General features: G+C 33.9%; 1 protein-coding gene across 7 annotated transcripts in view; it reads left to right on the top strand.

The window, feature by feature from the left end:
• Nucleotides 1–22978, top strand: part of Ac76E (adenylate cyclase type 2 Ac76E) — a 114849-nt gene that overhangs the window by 24275 nt on the left and 67596 nt on the right. The window contains exons 1-4 of one of the 7 annotated variants that reach the window (XM_074112547.1): nucleotides 14123–14252; nucleotides 14770–14900; nucleotides 15411–15731; nucleotides 22744–22938. In XM_074112547.1, the coding sequence (XP_073968648.1) occupies nucleotides 14775–14900; nucleotides 15411–15731; nucleotides 22744–22938 (642 nt within the window). In that variant the 5' untranslated portion in view covers nucleotides 14123–14252; nucleotides 14770–14774. Of the gene's footprint in view, nucleotides 1–14122; nucleotides 14253–14391; nucleotides 14700–14769; nucleotides 14901–15410; nucleotides 15732–22424; nucleotides 22569–22743; nucleotides 22939–22978 lie in introns of those variants that run through there. The other 6 variants (XM_074112545.1, XM_074112544.1, XM_074112543.1 and 3 more) reach the window with 6 other exon arrangements.

Below are 22978 nucleotides of genomic sequence, written 5' to 3'. Positions count from 1 at the left end.
TGGCACACATTAACTTACATTAAAGAAAATTTATTTTAGAAGTTCCAGAATGCACTCACTTTATTGCAGCGTAGGTTCCCCATGTGGATAATATAGACAGCTAAATATTTATCCATTAAAACATGATAATTTAACTTATCAAACCTCATAACCAATAAAACATTCTTGTAAGGCTGGTTAATTAAGTAGAAAATAGTTTGCCCGAATCAGGATTCATGATTGCAGCCGCTTGGACAACTAGCTGGAGATTTTTTAAAGATATCCAAGACTAAAAGTAGTTCAATTTTTGGTGCAGGGCCAACCACGTACAGACTTGAATGTTGTACTCGAATGGAGGAAGTATAGAAGGTGAAACCTCCTTTAAAGAATAGGAGCTTTTTGGCGCCATCTTACCCCTTAACCTTCTTTGTAGAGAATCTTTCATTTTTTTTTTCGAGCTCCTAACCGTTCAAAACATTCATTTCTGATGGAATTAATTGTGAAAAAGGGATATTCCAAACTGGAAAAAAAAGTAATGAGAAATCGTCTACTCATTTCTCAATCATTTTTTTCATAATTAATAAAAAAAACGGTCAAGAGAATAAAGGTTTAGAAACTAACGATCAAGAGATTGTTAAGCAAAACTTTTATCAATAATCGTCCTTTTTTTCTGGGTAGTTGACTAAGTTAGTGTCGAATTCAAGTGAAATGATACAATCGCAAGTTTTTCACCATCTCCATTCATGCGCTCCTAATTCCCCTTACAAGTCTGTTTATTGGGTGTGAAATACAGGTTTTTTCGATTCTGAAATATAAAGATATCCTATATTTTATTACCTATTTTAGCCATTTTCCCTGAAATCTGTATTGAATTTTCTACACTTTGATTATCCATGTGAGATATTTGGGTTTTTAAAAAAGAAAAATCTATATAATTTTTTTGCATAAAAATATTTAGATTTCTACAAACAAATCTCATGGCATATTTCATTACAGGAAATTTTATAGTTGGATGAACAGTTTTCTTTTTTCTTTTCTCTTTTTTAGTAAAAATTAATATTAGAGAAATATATAAGGGCTGCATATTCTATAGCAGGAGAAACTAATTTTCTCAGATGTTTGAGTAAACATTAATTTCATCAAGCGCCCTTAAAGCAAACGGGCTTTAAATGGGAAATGGGAACTTCAAAAATTCTGTTTCAGCGTCACATTCACTTCATTTTCTTGAATTAATATTATCCTGTGAATTTTCTTCATGAAATGTCGGAAAAACAAAACAAAATGGATTGTCCTCTTCATCAGAATTTTTTAAAAAAGAAAAAAGATGTTAAATTAGATTTCATTTATAAATTTTGAATAATGTAGACATTTTATTGAAACTTAATTCAGATATTTCAATAACTAGAACTATTGACTGTAAACTAGATTCTCGTTATCAACTAGTAACAGCTATGGAAACCTCTACATTCATTGCTACTGATCAATAAATGAACATTTATATGTATTAAGTATCATTAATGCATATTAGGATAAAACATTTGGGATGACTTTGACAATTAAAGTATTTGATATCAACGTTTTATCAATTCTCTTAAAAGAAAAGCAAATTTGAATATGAAAAATTGAATGTTTTTGCGCGACAATATCAGATTCCTGGTATCCCAGGAGCTTCCTTTTTCATGCACTACCTCCTACAAATTCTGTTCTCCTTGCTGACAATACTGTCCATCACCGTGAACTTGATAGGAGCTCTTAGGGAAGAGAAAATCTAAGAGCAGGTGTTACGGTTTACCTGTGCACTCACCGCTAAGAGAATTCTCTATTCAAACATTTCACTGCTATTATTAGATAATAATAATTTAATCCTTTGTTTGGTGAGGAAAACTTAACACAAATCTTGTCTAGTTAGGATTTCTTGGTCTTTTCTCTTAGATTTTGCTGATTTGCTAAATGTGAACAAATCACACAATGCCACATTATAGATGAAATCAAATTTATGTTATTATTAATTATTAATGATTCAATGAGATTGCCCAAAGAAAGGGACAATCCTATCCAAAGTCATAAAAATAAAGATTAAGGAATATTAGAGAAGTAAGGTTGATTTATTTTTTCAGTATTATGATTATTTTTTTTTTAAATCTACTTTGCATAATGCTTCCTCGTAAGGAGCAACAGAGTAAGGCACTTACAAACCATAACGGAGTGCTGCCATCTATTCCACTAAAGGATATACTAACGCACTACATTATAATCTTGTAATAGAATGAATTTAGTTAACAACATTAAATAAATTACTTAGATGAGAAAACGGTAATAATAATTTTTAGATTTTTTTAAGTGCAATAATATTTTATTAATTACTAGCTGTACCCGTTCACACGTTGCTGTGTTTGAACAAAAAGGCAGTTTTGGTACCTCAAACATAATTTATTAATGACCAAATGTATACAATACATCGAAATGAAAACTAACAATAAAATTATCCCTACTTCAGAGTACAGTAGTGTCCTTGCAAAGGTAGCATTTCTACATAATGTGAAAAATTCAGTTAATGTTGTTGGCGGTGGTGACATTGCTCTGATGTAAAATGCACACGCTGTCCATTTTCAAGATGTACAGCTAAATAAACAACCGTTGAATATCGTTCATGAATGGAAAATGATATACAGGTAGCCTCATTGCTACTTATGTAGCGTCCCAGTTGATATTGGGTGACTTCATCGTTAGATGCAGTTGTATTTTCCACTCTAAACACTGCCATATCGCTTCCTTTGTTCACATATTTGCAAATATATTTTTTAGCTTTCACTGAATTGCAGTACCCAACATTTATGTGTGCGTTATACGTTTTTAGTAGTAATGGAGAATATGGTACTAGCCAACGATTATCAACGTCAATAGTATTGTTGAGTTCTTTTAGTTTAATGGATTTTCCACCATCTTCGGTATAATTTATTCTCGTATTAATAATTGCAAAAAACTGTTTTTCATGGTTTTCATGGTTACACTTTCAACAAATATTACTAATTAAATGTTATTTTGATATTTTTGGGATATTTGTTCGGGAGCACCTAGAACCCCAACTCTGATTTAATTTTTTTTTTTCAAAAACCTTCCCGGGGATATACCTAATAATTTCCCAAATTTTCACGGCTATTGGATGTATGGTTTTTGAATCTATCGAGTACAGACAGACACACATTCATTTCTATATATATAGATATAGATGAAAACAACTGTGGAAAGAAATACATACATACATATGTCCACAAGAATAGGCGAATATTACGTGTAACTAACGATAGGTGTTAATAATAATCATAATTTAGGTACATGAGGTACATACATTATTATTTAAGGACAAATACTTTTTGAACGTTTTGAAAAGTACGAGTAATGTTCAGAGTTTAATAATTTTTCAAAATGCAAAAGATTCTTTTGATCTTTTGAGTTGGCGACATCTAAACGTCAGATTTCAATTTTTTTCTTTTCGTTTATTTGTCTAAGCTATTATTCTATAAATTCTTCTTTTTCATATTTTGATGTATTTACATTATATTCTTTTTATTATTCTTCCTCTTCTTTAAAGAAAGGTAAAATATTTTGAATAAAAATATCTTCTAATAATTCCCAGTAACTATTTTGAGTTAGTCTCAACTGAAGTGAGACCTTTTCAAGAATACTATGACATCTTTATTGGTTTACTTTTAGAAACGTCACTTTGAAAATTAATAGCTGAGTCATAACCTAAAAGTATATTCCAGATCGGCTTTGTGGAAGTTAGCAGTGAAGGTTATAGTTACATATAAATATACATACATATGTAACAGATGTGTTTTAAATAATTTCGTTTTCTATTCGAAAGTATATCTATATTCTTTTTTGGTACATTATGTGTACTAAAATTATTTCCCAGTTTTGCTTATACTTTACAATTTCAATTAGGTTATAACCTTTCTGCTACAGATGTTATCAACTTGAAACAACTCTAACCAAACCGCTGTTACTTAATAAAAAGTTAGGTAGTTCTTAATAAAATTTTCTTTTCATAAAGTAAAGACAATGTTTCAAGCATTGGATACATCACAGTTACGTTGTGGTAAATATTAGAATTAATTTGAATTTGTATGATCGCTATGCATTTGCACCATGTGATTTTTTTTTTTTTTTTCTTTTACATATGTGGTGTTAATATCTTTGTATATTTTAGTTACATTAAAGTTTTCTATTCTAGCTGAACCTTTCGTTTTTTTTTTATGAAATCCAACAGGTTATGGGCCCAGGACAGTTAGAATAGAAGAACAATTCGGAGTGTTTGCGTTTAAGTTTTGCTTTGCACTGTGTATTATCGGATCCTTTTTGTTTTGGTATATTGGCAATGGATTCACGAGGAATTATTGTTATTGACAAATTGTTGGGCCAGTCAAATTGGAAAGACTGGAAGTTCCAGGTGAGGATCCAATTACAATGTAACGATGCAATGCAGGCTATAGATGGCACACTTTTAAAGCCGACACAGCTGCCACTTAAAGCTACATCCAAAGATGTGGAAGAATATAATAAAAGTTTGATTGCTTATAACAGAATAGAGTACTATGCTCAAGGCTTGATTGCTTCGAGTGTAACTCCTGAAGTAAGGAAACTTATTAATATGTGTACTACATCAAAACACATGTGGGATAAGCTACGCAGCATTTATGAGCAGCGTACTGAGCAGCGTCAGGATCGGTTGTTTAATGAATTTTTTGGCATAAGAGAAAAGGATACATCTGACAATATTGCGGGGCATATAGCCAGGCTCGAAAAGTTGTGGGAGGAGTTGAAGGACGAGACGTGGAAGGAAGATAAGGTAAAACTTCCAGATTCCCTGTTTTTGAATAGAGTGCTAAACACCTTGCCTGGTCAATATTTTGAATTTATTAATGCCTGGGAGTCCGTGTCCAAGAAGGACCGTACCATTGACCTATTGAGGGAGCGGTTATGCACGGTTGAATTGCGGTTCAATGAGAGGTCCAGTGTGTGCTCGGGTGATGTACAGAAAGACTCCGTGGCATTGGTAGTATCAAAAGAAAAGAATGTCTCCAAAGACTATAGAACGTCCAGAAGGGGGCCTCGCTGTTATTTCTGCAGCGAGTTCGGACATGTCGTCAAATATTGTCCAAATAAACATGGAAAGGACGCCAAATCTGACCAAGGTGCGCGGGATTCTGCTTTTTTTGGAGCCTTTGAGGCCAACACTTCTGGGAGTGATGAATGGTTTGCGGATTCTGGTGCAACTCATCACATGACTATGAATAAAAATTTTTTGTTTAGTTACCAACTTTTTCCAGCTTTGCAACCCGTACTTATTGGGAATGGACAGCACATGATGGCTATTGGTAAAGGAAACGTTAAAGTTGAAATGCAAGTCAATCAAGGTTGGAAGAAGGGTACCTTGTACGATGTTTGGCTGGTTCCTGATTTGAGTAAGAATCTTTTTTCTATTTCCTCTGTTGTTAGTAAAGGATTAAAGGCGGTTTTTGACTCAAGAGGCTGTACTATTATGAGAAAGAACACTGTAGCTGCCACGGCGACAAGAAGCAACGGTATTTTCAAAGTGGATATGAGGGTAGTTCTGCCTGAGACACCACTTGGAACTTCTCCTCAAGCGAATTTGGCTAATAAGCTGGACAGCCTACAAGTATGGCATGAGCGTTTGAGTCATCAAAACAAGAAGTACGTAGGAAAGTTTTTAAATGAAAATGGCGTGAATTTTGTCGATGATGATTTCTTTTGTGAGGCTTGTCTTTACGGCAAACAGAGCCGCATGAGTTATGGGCAACGAACCGTGAAACCCATGAAACCTGGCGAACTTGTGCATGCGGATGTATGTGGCCCTATGCCAGTCGCATCCTTGGGTGGATCACAATATTTTTTAATACTCAAAGATGACTACAGTAAGTATAGGAGTGTCTATTTCCTTAAACGAAAGTCTGAAGTATCAGACAAATTGAAAATATTTTTAGCCGAAGTTCGTACACGCGGTCACACATTGAAGGAGGTGCTGACGGATGGGGGTACTGAATTTAACAATGGTGATGTTAAGGAAATTATTGAGAAGGCGGGCTTGTCTCATCGGGTGACGATGCCCTACTCGCCGGAACAGTGCGGTGGCGCAGAGAGAGAAAATCGCACAATAGTTGAAGCTGCACGGAGTATGATACATGCCAAAGGGTTACCGGAGAGTCTGTGGGCTGAAGCTGTTAATACTGCCACATACGTGATTAACAGGACGGGGCCCACACCAGTGGATAACAAGTCTCCCTACGAATTATGGTTCGGTAGGAAAGCTGCTATTAGTCATCTGAAAGTTTTTGGCACCGAATGTTTTGTGCATGTCCCAAAGCAGCAGAGAAAGAAATGGGATAAAAAAAGTAAAAAGGGATACCTCGTTGGATATTGCCATGACAAAGACGGTTTTAGAGTTTGGATTCCCCAGAGAAATGATGTAATTACCAGTCGCGACGTGGTGTTTAAAAATGAAGAAACAAGTTTATGTTCTGCAGAAAGTAAGATACTAGAAGAACGCCTGGAAGAAGAGACTGGTCCTGATCTTGTGTATATTCCGGTTCCTACGATGGGCAATGTGGAACAAGTTTCCACAGTTGATGATGAGATGGTTGAAGAAATGTCGAGCCCCAAAAGACTGAGAGACAGAACTGCGCTGAGAAAACCCATTCACCTGGAAGATTATGTTAGCTGCGTGTGAGGAGCCGCTAACACTGGAAGAGGCACTGGAATCCGAGGAGGAGCCGAGCTGGAGAGAAGCCATCAAAGAAGAACTTGCATCGCTGGATGAAAATCAAACATGGACTCTTGTTGATCTGCCTGAAGGAAGGAAGGCAATAGACAATCGATGGGTTTTCAAGAGAAAGTACAATTCTGATGGAACTATAAGACATAAAGCCAGATTAGTTGCTCGGGGTTTCACCCAGAAGCCTGGGGTTGATTATAGAGAAACGTTTTCACCAGTAGTAAGATGGGATACTGTTAGGGCGTTTTTAAGCGTAGTTGAATCTAGAAATTTTATTTTGGGTCAATTTGACATTAAAACGGCTTTTCTTAATGCGAATATAGATGAAGAAATTTATATGAGGCAACCGAAAGGTTTTAGTGATGGCTCGGAGCGTGTTTGCCTGTTAGAGAAAAGTTTATACGGCCTTAAGCAGGCATCTAGGAAGTGGCACCAAAGGTTTGTCGATTTTTTGGAGAACTGTGGCCTAGTTTGTAGTGACGAAGATACATGCTTGTTTATTTCCTCAGATCACTCCTTGATCTTGATTTTGTATGTCGATGATGGGCTTGTGGCTGTCAACAAACGAGAAGTTTTGGATGTTTTCTTTTTGAAACTGCAGAAGGAATTTAAAGCAACTGTGAGTTACAGTGTGAACCAATTTCTAGGTATGGAACTAAGTCAGCTACAGGATGGCTCTATCTTCATAAGCCAACAGACGTATGTGAAGAAGGTTATTAGTAAGTTTGGCATGGTTGAGGCGAACCCTGTACTGACACCTGTTGATCCCAGCCATCTCGCCGAAGTTTGCACTGAGAATCTAGATAAGTCCTATCCTTACCGCGAGCTGGTAGGTAGCTTAATATATTTATCCATTGTCACCAGACCCGATATTTCGTATGTTGTAGGTGTGTTGTCACAGGTATTGGACAAACCCAAACTCAAACATTGGAATATGGCTAAACGTTTGCTGCGCTACATTAAGGGGACGCAAGATTTTGGAATACACTACCAGCAGGACTCAAACCGGAAATTGGAAGTATATACCGATGCTGATATGCAGGTGATTCAGGTGATAGAAGATCAACTACAGGATTATTTTTCCGCTATTGTGGAGGGGCTGTTAGCTGGAGGAGTAGCAAGCAGAAGTGTATAGCACTTTCCACCACAGAAGCCGAATTTATTGCTGCCAGTCAAGGAGCGAAGGAAGCTATATGGCTGTCCCGTTTGTATGCCTCTTTGGTTGGCTCAGCTGATGTTCCAGCGCTAATGATTGATAATCAGAGTGCTATTCGACTGATTAAGAACCCGGAGTTCCATAGTCGCACTAAACATATTGATGTACGATACAAGTTCGTCAGAGAAAAGTACCAGGAGGGTGGCCTACAGGTGCAATATGTACCTAGTGAATACCAGATTGCAGATATCTTTACGAAAGGACTTTCAAGACCCCGCTTCGAGAGCATGAGGGAGAGTTTGGGACTAATTTCTAAGGGCGCTCTTTCATCAACCTTTTAAATTGGACTTTAAAGGGGGGGTTCAAATTAAGAGGGAGTATTAGAATTAATTTGAATTTGTATGATCGCTATGCATTTGCACCATGTGATTTTTTTTTTTTTTTTCTTTTACATATGTGGTGTTAATATCTTTGTATATTTTAGTTACATTAAAGTTTTCTATTCTAGCTGAACCTTTCGTTTTTTTTTTATGAAATCCAACAGATTAATTGTCTTTCATATCATACTTGTTCACTTGTTTCACTCACACACGATATCTTATGGTTTTAGTTAAAGATGGAATACGTCATTAAATCCAAGTCACTTCATTGTTTAATTAAGAAAAACTTAAAAAAACCGGAGATGTTGATCTATTACACATTACGCCCAATACAAATAAAACCCTTTGAATTATCCAAGAAAATTTCAGAATACTTGAACAGTCCGCCCGTGTACCCGAGGAAATGATTTTTTTTGTCAAGTTTAAAATGTGTCTCAAGTTCCAGGAATAGATCTAGGGTGTGCCTTGACCTGAGCACGGGTAAATTGCGCTTACTGACTTACAGATTTATACATAGGGCACTCAGAAAGCATCTGAAGAAACTGAGCTTGGAAATGTGATGCTGAAAAATTCCTGATTTTTGTGGGGGGAACTGACTGTGATGTTGAAATTCAAGGAAGATTCAGGCTGTTTCCAGGTACTGAGGGAGAGAAAACTTTTCTCGGTACCCACTAGGATCAAGAGATTTCTGGGGAAATCTGGGAATAGAGGAATAAATCATGGACGCGTTTCCACTAAAACTAGTATCCCTAGTTATATGAATATGGATGAACTTTAAAGTAAATCGTTGAGAACATAAAAATAGTAATCGTTCACACAAATAGAATAACAATATTAATCAATTAACTTCATTTTCACTACCTTGAACATACGACGTTTAAAAGTGACGCAAAAGAAAACTTAAGTTGAACTGTAAGATAAGAGATTGGAGTCACATTTAGTTGGGGGCCACAAACTTCTAGATTACCCCGAGAACTTGGTTGAGAATCCTTGATTACTTCTAATAAACTCAACTAACTTCGGCAAATTATTTGTCTTAGATAACAGTCTTAAGTTAAGTAAAACTTTTCTCTATTGATATATAATAAGTTTAATTGTTTGTTTTGTGAAAAATTCATTCATTCGTTTCTTACCTAGATATTATGATTTCCATGTCCTTTGAGTGGAGTTTATGTAGATTAACTACTAACTTAATCACTTTAAAGTTTTAGCAAACAATAAGAGATCGTAGCTTAATAATTTGGATTTATGAAAAGAAAAGGTTCAAGCACTGAAAATAGTTTCTTTCACAGATAACTTATCAAATAATTTTTTAAAAAGTGACTAGCTAGAAATAGTCTCTTCTATCTTAAATGATTAAATATTTTGCATTATTAACAAATTAAGTGTTAAAAGTTACTGCCAAAGAATTGTCTTGTGCTAAAAAACATTTGTATGTTTATACGAGTAGTTGATCAGCTGTGTCCTTCTCTGCTTGGACAAGCAGCGAACTCTACCGTGTCACTGTTCAACCTAATTTCTTTGTAATTATTGTATTTATTTTATGTTAAACTATAAATATTTTCTTTAAAAATATTCTAGTTTCATATTTCTTTTCATTTGTTTTAAGTGACGAGAACTTCAAATTTATTGACATGAAGATAATAATAAATTGAAGTTACAAAAGCTTAACCAACATTCTAAGATCTCTCTTTACAGAGAGGTGCAGTAGACTTACTAAATGTGCTTTTCTAAAAGAAACTCTCTTTTATATACTTTTTACTTCTCTTTCTTATTTGCAATAGGTTAAGTCTCAGGCTAACTTCTTTAGAAGTGTTAAATGGTATTTTGAATGACAGCTTTGACAGAGTATCGTTTATTGCTTTTTTAGTAGCTGTCTCATCTATTAGTTCAGTTCTTTCCCAAGTTTTTTGTAAAAGTATTTTTCAATATTTTAGTTCTGTTATCTTCATAGGTTTGAAGTTAATTTAAGCCCTGAGTAATAGAATAAATATTTCCGAATCGTTGACACGAATATGAGAAATCATTAAAAATTACTTTCTTTATAATCACTGCAAACTTTGTCACCTTGACCAAACATTCATTAAAATTGCACAGAATCCAATTTTAGAATTGAGGAGAGAATATAATTTTTTTTTGTGTGTTTAAGCTTTTTATGTAATTCAAAAAATCTGTTTCTATGACGTACTAGAGTTGTTTTTTTAAGCCTTAAGGAACTCTAGTTGTGATCTGTCTTATTAGTTAAAGATCAAGTGTACTTATCGATTATAGTAATGTATGATTTTTCGTTAGGCATCCATTAACAGTTCGCTGTTAATCAGTCATTTCAGATGTACAACTTTCTTAAAAACCTGTCTCACAAAATTTTTGTTGTGTTGAAAAGCATTAAAATTTAACCTTCTATACCTCATTAACCAATATCAATAAAACATAGAGATTTTACCCAGTTATAGAGAATACTATTCTCCACAATTTGGTAAAGAATTCAATAAAATGTGATGAATACAAAGGGAGATATAGAGGTTTAAAATTTGGAGTAGTTACAGAACCCTCAAAATTTAACATTCAATATCTCATAATAATAATTGTCAAAATTGGTGGGTTTGCAACGATGCGCTTTTTCATGCTTTTTTTTTGAAGATCAACCCTTAAACATCTGTGTTAGCGGTCAGTTCAAATAATAATTTTGACTTCATAATAAAGGGAATACCATGATTGTGGCTATTACGACAGAATAATTGGTAGGCGATTTACATTAATCATCGATCGCTATAAACTGTATAATTGTGGCAATAAATTTCATGTAGCATGCAGGAGAATGAACATTATTCAAGCAACAAATGGACCTAAACTCATTTAATGGGCTCAGTAGAATACATAGAACATAGAATCGTTCTTGATATCAGCGATTATAAAAACTATCACTATTATTTGAAACTGGTTTTCTCACGGTAAAAGCAATTTTTTGGGGGGGTTTCTTAAGAGAAAATTTGATCACTACAACGGAGTTTGAAATGGGCAAAAATGCTGTAAAAATTTTTCTGTCAACAACAAAAATTTTTGTAGTTTGATTTACGATTAAATTGGAAATTTAGTTTGCTAATTTAATCATCATATGATTAAAAGTTCGATTGATTTCGCCGATTAAAACTAATCGATTAAATTTATGATTAAATTGTATTTTTAATCAGAATTTTACTATTATTTTATTTCCGGAACATTACTACATCTTATTATGAAAATATCAATAGATTGAGATGTGGAGTGGTGAAATGATGTCAGTCGCGATACTTAAGTAAAATATAGAACTCTTGTACTCCCTAAACATTTTAACAGAATTCACGAATAAGATGTGCATGGAAAAAAGAACGCAAAAAGATTGGAAGGTAAGCCAGTGTTGAAGAAAGATGCCTTCGGTTGGAGTAACTGAAGATGACAAGTAGTCATGGCACAAGAATAAGTGGTATGTATTTCAGTGCTTGGCATGCAATCATTTGATTTCTTCCTTGGCGTTTTCATCCGTTAGACGTCTTAAAAGGAACCTATTGGATTGCATGTTTTAAAGAAATTTTGGCTGAGGTACTGAGCTGGCAAAGAAATTATTGGTGGATAAAAAAAAAGTAGCCTAAAATATTTAGACTTAATCGGCTCTCAGTTACTGTGATTGGCGACTGCTAAACTAAAATATGCTTTACGCAAACATAATTTGGGTAATTACTATCAAATTAAGGTTTAAGTAAAAATGGAAAGAAATATTGGCAGCTGCAGATAATTGCTGAGGCTTGCAAATGGCTAACTTTTAATGAAAATGGCCGTTAAATATGACTACGTTCTTAAAACTATAATAGGAACTTGGTACCAATACAAAACCAAATCAAGACAACATGTTGCATTGTTTTTTGAATGATATGCCATGGATAAACAAAGCTCGCATCAATATCTGACTTTGTCTCCAATATAATTGGACAACTGTCTCCCAGGCTAAGTTTTTAGATGGTTATTGCATCGTTTTTGCATTTCGGATTAGCGGAGATTGGAACTAACTGTAAAAGGGATTTTTGTTTTCCAACATCACCATCATTGTCGTTACGGGTTCAAAGAAGGCACTAATATACGTCAAATTGTTGCCAAATTTGTTCCAGAAGTCTGGAAGATTAATCTTAATAATTTAGGTACCTGGTCTTACAGGTCTTGCGCGAACCAGGTGTTGATAAGTGGGCAAAAATGGCCTCTTATCTGATGTTGACGAAGCTCTAGGACACGACTTCATAGCATTCGTCACTAGGGCTAGCTAAACGCCTATGATAGTCTAAGATGCCGATCAGCAGGCAGTTAGAGATCAAAGCGTGCTGCTGCTGTATCTTTAACGAACCCAGTTTACTGGGCAACAGTGATTTATGGAGATCTTTCCTCAAAGTAAAGTTGTTATCGGATCTCTTTTGTAAGCTTCTGAGTCGGAATAAGTTGATAACCATTCATCTTATATTATTGATTTGTCTCGCTGAATCGTCAATCTTATATTTATCATGGATATAGGTCTTGTATCTGTAATATTTTGCCTGCAGATTTATGCATGAAAGATTTTGAATAGCGAGGGCTAGGCGTCTTCAATGATTAATAATGTTATTAGTAATAAAAGAAAGGTATTAACTCAGTGTTTAGCGCAGGACATTTTCTAGTAAAGAGAGAACACTGTCTGCAGTTCGGCAATGCATTGAAAAAGGTTTCGGGCAACAATGACCTCAGATGTTGATGTGCTTTTATTAAATAATTATGTAATAATAATAATAGAACTAGAATACACTCTATTCTAACTCCTGCGGTAAAAACCTGTGTTCCATCAACTATGCTGAAAGATTCTTGTAACTTTGGGCCTTATCTTGAGTTGAGATGTCTCACTTACCTCTCTTTTATCTTGTAACTTTATGTAAGAACAAGTAAAATATAACAAGATGTATCCCTTATATTGTTAAATATTGATATCTTTTGTTAAAAATATACTGCTCATAAAATGATATTAACAGTTGCATGGTGAGTTAATGGAGAATCTTGAACTTTATATCTGCGACACTTTTCTCAACTAACTTCTATCAATGTAGATGTCTGTATCATCGCAGGACTTCAGAACATGTTGGGAGATATCTGACAATGGAGAAACTCCCGATAAAATATACCAGAGAAATGTAAACAATATTTTCTTTTTAAATTACAGCCAATATCTAGTGTCGTACGTAATTAATATAAATTCAGTTAGAACCGATGTTCGTTTTCACCTGTCCGTACCTCGCACATAACCAAAATAAAATGAAATGCATTAGAAAACAAAAAAAATCAATGATTCATTTTTGGAGAATTGAACAAAAATTTTCAGACAGGATGCTGGACAATAGCAGAGCATTTAATTAAGTTCAAATTGAGAGCGTAATACAAAGCGCGTCCCATCTTTCTTGACAGCTTCACAGAGCGTCGACGAAAGACTAGCCTTCAGATCTCAATACTTTCAAGCAGTAATCACAATAACTGCGCAAGTCTGTAAGACGGAGAAAAGGCCATATAATACTTTAATACTTTTGTTGAGCACTTAGTCATTTTTTTTTGTTTTGTTATTCAAACTGCTTTTAAATGATATTGTTTTGAATACTGATTAGTGTTATAAAACTCCAATAAAATTAACGTTTTGTTTTTTAAATACATATGTTTTATGTAGGTTAACCTTGGAAAGTAAAACAGCTGATTTGATTTTGCGTGCAATTCTTAAAAGTATTATATGGGAATATCTTGTTAAGTTAATGTAGTAAAAAAAAAAGAAGTATGATGAGTCATAATTATAAAAATTAAATTCTACAGATTACTCTCACAAAATTGTTTTTATAATTTAACATAATACTCTTAAAAAAAGGGACAGAACTTTAACAACTTTACGTATAATCTCCTAACTCTGGTAAATCTTAAAAGATTACAGACATTGTTGTCAGTACTTCTCCACCACTTCTATAGTATACACCTTAAAGATAAAGTTTAGATAGGCGATAGATTGCTGGTTAGGGACAGATATCCATAAGGCCTAAACAAACATCTCCGGGGGTTCACCTGAAAACCAAACATAACCTATGTACATAGCTAACTAAAATGTATCACAAATGCTGGCGCATAAAGTGTTATTTTATTTTTATCTTTAAATAAGACGAAAATTTAAAAAATAATATAAGCTTTGCTATTTTTGCCCTTTTTTTTGTATATTAATAGACGCACGCGACCAAGAGATTTACGATAATTACTGTGGTAATATTCATAACAGAAAGAAATGCCTCTGCCCTTACCTTTGTTATCTAAAGTTAAATTTAACTGATTTTCAACGGTATTTTTAGAGCTCATGTAGAATTTACAAGTGATTAAACTATTTTTAATCGGAATATAATTATAAATTTCATTCCTATTAAGAGTTTATTTATTTTCAGGGAATATGGAACTAGAGGATCTGTACAGGAGGTACAGAGATCGTTTGAAGAATTCTCTTTTTGTATCTCTACTGTACGTATTTTCAACATGTCTGGCGGTACTTCTAATAGCCATGCTGGTACAACCTCAGGTTAGTTTGAACACTTTCAACTACCATAGCTTTAAAATTCTTTTCAAAATGGTGAGGTTTGGTTAAATAAAAAGAATTCTTCTGGTCCTTTTTATGGGTTTAAAGCACTAAGAGGATTCTGTCGCTAAAGACTTTGTTTGCTTTTATTATTATACCATTTGTCCTCTCCTCAACTCTGCATTTTGTGGAACTCCAATAGAGTTCTATTACCAGATTACATTACATTACAGATTACATTACCAGATTGCAGATCATTGCAGGGAAAACATTACAGAAAAAAAAAACAGCCTTTTTATCTGATCGAATCTTAAGATTTTGAAAATAATCTGAGATTAATAAATGTTTTTTCGTATTTCAAAACAAACGTTTTTTTACCTTTGTCATCATATTTTTAAATTTTAACTTATGGAATGATTCCAGCTGAAGTAAAATACTTCTTATATTACAATGTACTTATGTTGATCTATTGGAGTGCATTATACTAATACTTTTGTATGCTTTCTGTTTTAGGCACCTACCGTCATCTCTTGCAGTTTACTGGCTTGCAGTGTGGTTATATTGCTTTGTATTGCAGCAATATGCTGCCTTTTTGGACCTTTGTCCGGATTACCCTGTATAGGCGTGTCATTGCTGGCAGTCATTCTATTGGCCATTATAGCACTGCTCTCTGGTCAGATGGCCTCTTTAGCATCTTTTTCTTTGCTCTTGGGATGTCTTACTTGTTTACCACTGGGATCGCCTTCATCACTTGCGCTTGCAGTAACTGTGACCACCGCTAGGGTCGCTTTGGCTGTAAAAGATGCTGATCCACAGCAAGGACCTTGGCTCAGGGTGAGTAAACAGCTTTTTTTTCATTTTCTGCATTACTGAGGAGGGAAAGGATGTAAAAGTTATTTTCATTTGTTAAATGATCATGTGCATGTGTGAAATGCAGTTTAGATCGGAAGTATTTTCCCGGTGGCGTCCCCATTCATGCGGCAAAATGGTGAAGTGTGTGTTTGTAAATGTGAAAGAGAGGGAATAGAATAAATGCTGGAAATCGCGTGAGAGATGCCCCACTCAGATAGGAAGGGCAACACCCTGGAAAGGGCAATCTTGACCAGCTCTCTTGTTGCCCCAGAGTGATTGAGCAGTTCCCCCTCTCAAGCATAACCTGCTGGTCAGATCCAAAAAAGCTCATGTTTACAATTCATACTTTTCGTAGACTCACTTTGACTTTTTAAGTACCAATGCCCTCATTAATAATGAGGGTTCTTTATTACTCTATAGTGTTTGTCTTTGGCTGCTAGTATTTCCCCATTAGAACACAGGGCAGTAGGGTGCTCAAGTTAATTATTTAATAACGGCCATAAGGTCATTTACCTCCATTTTGCCTGTGAACTTTGCAAAAATAAACTTACAATATTTGAGACGTTGATTTTGAAAGTGAGACAACTCCATTTTGTAAACAAAATTAATTAAAACTGAATCTTATTAAAAATTAACATAATTTTATATTTTTAATCAATTAACAATCAATAATTATTGTCAATATCAGCATAAATTTGTTATTAGTTTATTTGGTCAACAATATTTCAAATGTGTTGATTTTGAAAGTGAGGTAAGTCCATTTTGAATAGCACTATTTTTTTTTTATAGCAAAATATTAAGAAGCTCTATCAGAATTTAAGTTGGCAACATTGGTGAACGATTTTTTCAGCATAATTCGGGTATTCACCATTATTTTTGATGCACAGTTATTCAAGTTATGAAATTATTCTGATTATTTTTTTTGTGCATCTGTGAAAGTAACGTGAAAAATTGTGGAGAATTTACTGGACTAAAGAAGAATGAAATAAAATAAATAAGTAAATAAACTATTGAATTTTTTATTATTATAATTACATTCCAGTATAAGAAAATCAACGATTTCATCAAATCATTGCTTTTGAAAATGAGACAACTCCATTGGCGCATACCAAAACCTTGATTTTTTTTCCAGCTAACATGGATAACCATTATTGCGTATTAAATTTACATGAAATTAGACCACAAAAAATATAAAATAAGTCTATTACTGCTTGTGAATATTTTTAACGCCCTTATATCTAAATATCTATGTAGCAATAAAACATAAAATGGCGTTGTCATTTAAAACTCGTCAGAGTCGCCTACCTCGGGTGTGTGGCTTCACCCTTGTTTCGATAGACATTGATGGCCTAAATTGCTGCTGCCTAACAACGGATTATATAAAATAATCCTTCCATTCAGAGGAGCTGAACAATAGCTGCTCATCAGTTTTAAGTTTTTCAAACTGAAGTACGCCATTCGGTTTTATTTCATAGTAAAGTTTTCAAGGTCTCAATTTTCACAAAAATATTTAGCTCCCCGTTTATTTAATAGTATTTTATTTTTACAATCTATGGTAACTTTTTAATTGTTTTCTTCATTAATTAAGGAAAAAGTGAAATCGGTGGACCATTGTTAAAAAGTACAGTTTTAGAGTAGTGCCTGTCTTTATCGAGTTTAGAAACTAATACATTTTTCAAATTGGATGGCTATTTTTAAAAACATGAGAAATTCAAGGTAATCATAACTATGAAAATTAAAGAAAAGTCAAGAAATGGAATAATCTCCACTGCTTCCTTAAAAAGAGGATAAGTCAGAATTAATTTTAATCAAAATAAGCTACATTTTTATTGTATCATTATAAACGTTCCACTTACCTTATTTATTATGAAAAGTGAATATCGATAAAATTCTTAATGTATTTACATTATTTAGAGAGAGTTCGGCCTGCAAACGAGGCCACCTAGAGTTTCTACGAGTATAAACTTGCCATCGTTTTATGGTTCACTTATTCACTCCCTTTGGATCATCCAATATCTTGATGTTATTTCAGGGATTATGTACTTCAATCTTCGGGGCTTGCTAATAAAATATTGTATTTAATTTTAAGTAAGAGACGCATTGGGGGGAAAAAAAGTAGTAAAGCAAGACAAATCATGCTGAGAAGAAAACTAGAGCCAGTTTTAAGTAATATGGCTTTGTTGAGGAGATAACCAAAAAAGATGAGACTGTCGCCGAAATAAAAGGGAAACTGACAGAATGCGGTTTGAATACAGAGGGATTTTTGGAAAGTGGTTTCCAAAGAAGTCATATTCTTACTTGCTGGACAAAATATTTTCAAGTGTCTCTTAATGAGACGAATGTTAGCTTGGAGATGGAACCGATGCAGATACTGCAAGAGGACTATGAGTGCCGAGCTGCCTTCTATGGTAGAATAGAATAAATATTTATTACAATAAATATATACATAAAATACATATATTAACCTCTCCAAAACATCGATAACTCAACCTCGATTCCCTTACAATTATGAAAACTTATTAAATTTTACCAAAATCTGGCTAAAATTTGCAGACTTATATTAATAATAGTTATAGTGTCTTTACATACTTTGATCGTCGAAAGATGCTTAAAGACGCTAAAGACGTTAAATTTGAATTCTCATGGCATTTCATTCTCAATTGTGGGTTAACACTTTCTAACCCTATTGAAATTTTATCAATATCTGGCTAAGATTTACAGGGTTATTATTGATAATATATTTAGTGAGGCCTGTAAGGGAGGATGGACAGAGTTATCTGTAACGAGAGAACATTGTGCAGGGACTGGCAGTGCACTGAAAGAAGCACCAAAGAAAAAAAAAAGAATTAGATTTCCATCATGAAACTACCATCAAATCCTTTAAATTCAACATCATGGTAAATTTCAATTAAATTAGGGATAATATTGGGCGAATACATCCCTCCTTGTTTGAAATCCTATTGGTTTGTTGGAAGAACAAGAAACTAATAGACGTTTGTTAGACTTTCAAAGGTAGTAGCATGGTTACTGTCTACATAACCTTACTTCAGTTAAATGTTATTGAGTGCTGTTTAGGACATGATACCTCTACGATATACGAATTAAAGCAGAGGGGTATCCTTTGCGTTTCAGAACTAATGTATTTGTGCTTTGATTGCCTTGTAAGAAATTGTAAGTGCTTCTATTTGTAATATGATTTTGAAACTACCTCGGTTTAACGTGAACAAATTTATCTGGATGTTACTGTTTTCCCAATTATTTCTAAAACTAATTTTCTGATGGATTATTTTTTTCAAGAAGACAGGAGAATTTTATAAATTTATTTTTTGTGTTTTTACGAGTGAATGGGCAAAAGATTTTGAAGGAATAAAACTCTCCGCAGTTACTGGTGATGTTGGCAAAGCATACCGCCACATCATGTTCGTACTGCAGAAGGTTATGTTCTTTCATATGCTCATCTCAAGCCAACATTATACAAAAGACGAGTTCAATCTATCTATCTATCTATCTCCCTGGCTCAACAACCCTTAGTGGGTCCTGGCCTCCTCTATTAATTTATGAAAGTCGTGACGGTTTTGTGCTGCCGCTCTCCAATTAGAAACCCCCAGTAGGCTTCTTGCATCGTTGGCTACTCCATCTTGCCATCTTAATTTGGGTCTACCAACCTTCCTGCTCTGGCCCATCTCTCCGTTCAATATTTTTGGGATGGGGGCTGCCTCTCCCATTCGGGCTACATGCCCCGCCCAGCTAAGCCTACTAAGACGAGTTCAGCTGGATAAATATTCCAGCTATAGAGGATCATCTCTCAGACGTATGTCCTAATAGAAAGACCTTAGAAAGGGATGAGCAGGTTAAAAAGGCCAACGTTCCATCATCCACTGTCAAAGTCCATCATTATCTCACCAAACAGCATTCCCATGTCTACCAGCCAATATCTTTTATGTATATAAAAAAAACAAAAAAACTATAGAATATTATAATACAATATAGACTATAATAAAAACCTACAATTTTCATAGTTTTCCTTCTTCTTCTAATCAGAGTTGACAGCCTGCCACTACAGATATTTTGCAGTTAAATTCTTGAATATTAAATTTTTAAGTTGATAATTGTATATTTATGTTACTTTCTTATCAAGAATTTTATTATTAAAATGAGTTAACTCACTATCTAGAGCTCCTTACAATTTTTCAGCTTTTAGAAATGGTTCTGTTATATTTCTTATGCAATACATTAGGATATTATACTTTCTGACGATAGAGTGCAGACCAGGCTGTTTGGGGGTGCCGCGTATCTTCGTGTAAAAAATTTTAAATTATTTATTTTCTCATGACCCGCTTTAATCTAATAGCGGTTATTTACACTTCCATTTATTTATTTACGTATGAAGCTTAACTATTTCCTCTAAAAATAATAATTATGTTATTATAGTGTTACCAACTGGGTAACTTCTCCAATCTGAGTGTGACATGTTGTTTATTGTTATTGTTATTGTTGTTTATAACGCAATAAAATGCGTTGATTGTAATTAAATAAACGATTAAAAATAATAATAACTATTATAATTATAATAAATAAAGGAATAATAATACAATAATTTATTAATATAAAGTTGGCTTCATGGTGTAGAGGTTATGAAGTGGGAAATTCCCAGTTCGAATCCCGCGTTTGTTAGCGAAACAATTTATTATAACAAAAGTATGTGCTTCGCTCCCATCCACGACACCTAATTGTTAGTTGAACGTTAAACCAGCCTAAAAAATTACGCGATTATTTTGTTTTATTTTATTTCATAAAGCTTAAGTTAAAAAAAAAAACTAAAAAAGAAATATGTATTTTACAATAACAGGTTATTATCAGAGGTCACACAATAATGGATACATAAAAAAAAAAGATTATAGCTTTTCAAGTTTGATTACTTTCACTGATTATTTTTTACTACAACTTAGCTGTGAAAAGTATTATCTTAATTCTTTAAGTGTGATAAAAAGCTCTTTAAATTGATTTTGATTTGGCCTCGTTTGATCTACAATAGGCAAAAAAAGTATTTGCACACCCTGTTATTTTAAGTTTTCATATAAAAAAAAATTCGCTTTTTTACCCAAATTACGTTTATTTAACTTCTTAAATCAAGCACTATAAGATGATAAATATAAATATGCAAAAGAGTCAAATAAATTAAGTATAAAGAACATAATGTTATTTTATACTGCAAAAAAAGTATTTGCACACCTAGTTAAACATTTCAAAAAATAATTTGGTTGACCCATAACCAATCATAACTTTGTCCTTAATATTTAGTGTGCATCCCTTTAGCTTCAATTACGGCTTGTAACGCCTTGGCATTGATTCAACTAAATTTCTTGTCACCTTATCTGATAAATTGTTCCAGGAATCAACTAACCTTACTTGCTCCTTACTTGTAATAGAGGTCTGGCGGATTTTCCTGTCCAGAATATGCCACAGATTTTCAATTGGGTTCAGGTCTGGTGATTGAGGTGGGGTCAGTAATCTTCTTGGGGCATTATAAAGAAGCCATTCTTTTGTAATGTTGGCCGTATGTTCTGGATGGTTATCCTGCTGGAAATGAAAATCGTTCTCCAAACCTAATTTTACAGCACTTGCCTTCGAGTTGCCTCGCAACACCTCCACCTAAGACCGAGCTGTCATTATGCCCTCAATAACTTCTAAATTACCCACCCCAGAATAAGCCATACTGCCCCAAACCAAGATATTTCCTCCTCCATGCTTAACAGTTTTTAATATATTTTTTGTATTCAAACCAGTATTATTTCTTCTCCAGATTGTTATTATATTTTGTGGTTTAAAAACCTCAATCTTGCTTCCATCAGAAAAAAATAATTTTTTCCCGAGATTCTATAGGTTTTTTAACAAATTCTTTGGCGAACTCAAGATGTTTTTTCCTATTAACCTCACTAATATATGGCTTTTTTAAGGGTCGCCTGCCTCGTATACCTTTATTGTGAACGAAGTTTCTTATTGTTTGAGGTGTAACCGTCTTTCCTGAACAAGACGCCAGGTCATGCGCAAGTTTTTGAGCGCTGTGAGTTGGTTTCCTCAGCGCGTCTTTGACGACCTTCCTCCTCTCCCGTTCATTTAAGGCTCTTGGTCGACCTGTTCGCTGCTTATTTTCTGTTGTTCCTCTTTCAATGATATACCTCACTGTTGAAAACGATAAATTTACTTTATTTCCGATTTCTCTATTACTGTTTCCAGCACGATGTAATATAAGCACTTCCTGTCTCACACTCACAGGAATTTTTCTAGATTTTGGAGCCATCTCAATGCACTAGTTGAAAACACAATAAAAACTAATGAATCTAGTAAAGGGAGTATAGACAGTACCAAAGGTGACGTTAATCCTCTTTTGTTAGGGCATTTGTTTTATTTACATGTCAAGAGATCCCAAATTACAGCTGTGCAAATACTTTTTTTGCAGTATAAAATAACATTATGTTGTTTATACTTAATTTATTTGATTCTTTTGCATATTTTTATTTATCATCTTATAGTGCTTGATTTAAGAAGTTAAATAAACGTAATTTGGGTAAAAAAGCGAATTTTTTTTATATGAAACCTTAAAATAACAGGGTGTGCAAATACTTTTTTTGCCTATTGTATCTTTTACTCAATATGACAGTGGAAATGACTTAATAGTGATTCTAAAAAAGAAAAATCGTATTAAAAGAAATATTCTGCAACAAGGAAAATTTGTAAAGTTAAAGGCGAATAGGTGCTCTGATCTCTCATGTGGTTCATATTGCTGTTTATTGTGATAACACAACCTTTAATTAATTGGTAATTCTGTTAGCAAGTTGCAACACTAGTTTTTCAAGATGATTAAGCATGATTCTGCGAAATTGAAAAAAATAATTTGGAATTTGGAATCGATCCTTAGTTTTTTTACAAAATAAAATATTTATTTTAGACCCCCAAAAATTAAAATAACAGATTTTTTTTCTCTCTTCTCTAGCTTGGATCAGAATTAATATTCCTCGGCACTGGCATTTGTGTGGGCATTTACTACAGACGGATGACAGAAAGCGCTCATGAGAGGACATTCGTTGGCACAAGAACGTGCATAGAATCAAGAGTGAAGCTGGAATGTGAAAAAGAACAACAAGAACAGTTATTGCTCAGCGTTATTCCTGCTTACATTGCAGCAGAGGTAAGCTATTTTGTTTTTATTATTATTATTTTTAAATGAT

The sequence above is a fragment of the Rhodnius prolixus genome, unplaced genomic scaffold, assembly GCF_049639745.1.
Source record: "Rhodnius prolixus isolate KJV_2025 unplaced genomic scaffold, Rpr scaffold_1, whole genome shotgun sequence".
In the NCBI taxonomy this organism is placed as follows: Eukaryota; Metazoa; Arthropoda; class Insecta; order Hemiptera; family Reduviidae; genus Rhodnius; species Rhodnius prolixus.
The sequence above is the reverse complement of the archived record's forward strand: the minus strand, read 5'-3'. Positions and strand labels throughout refer to the sequence as shown.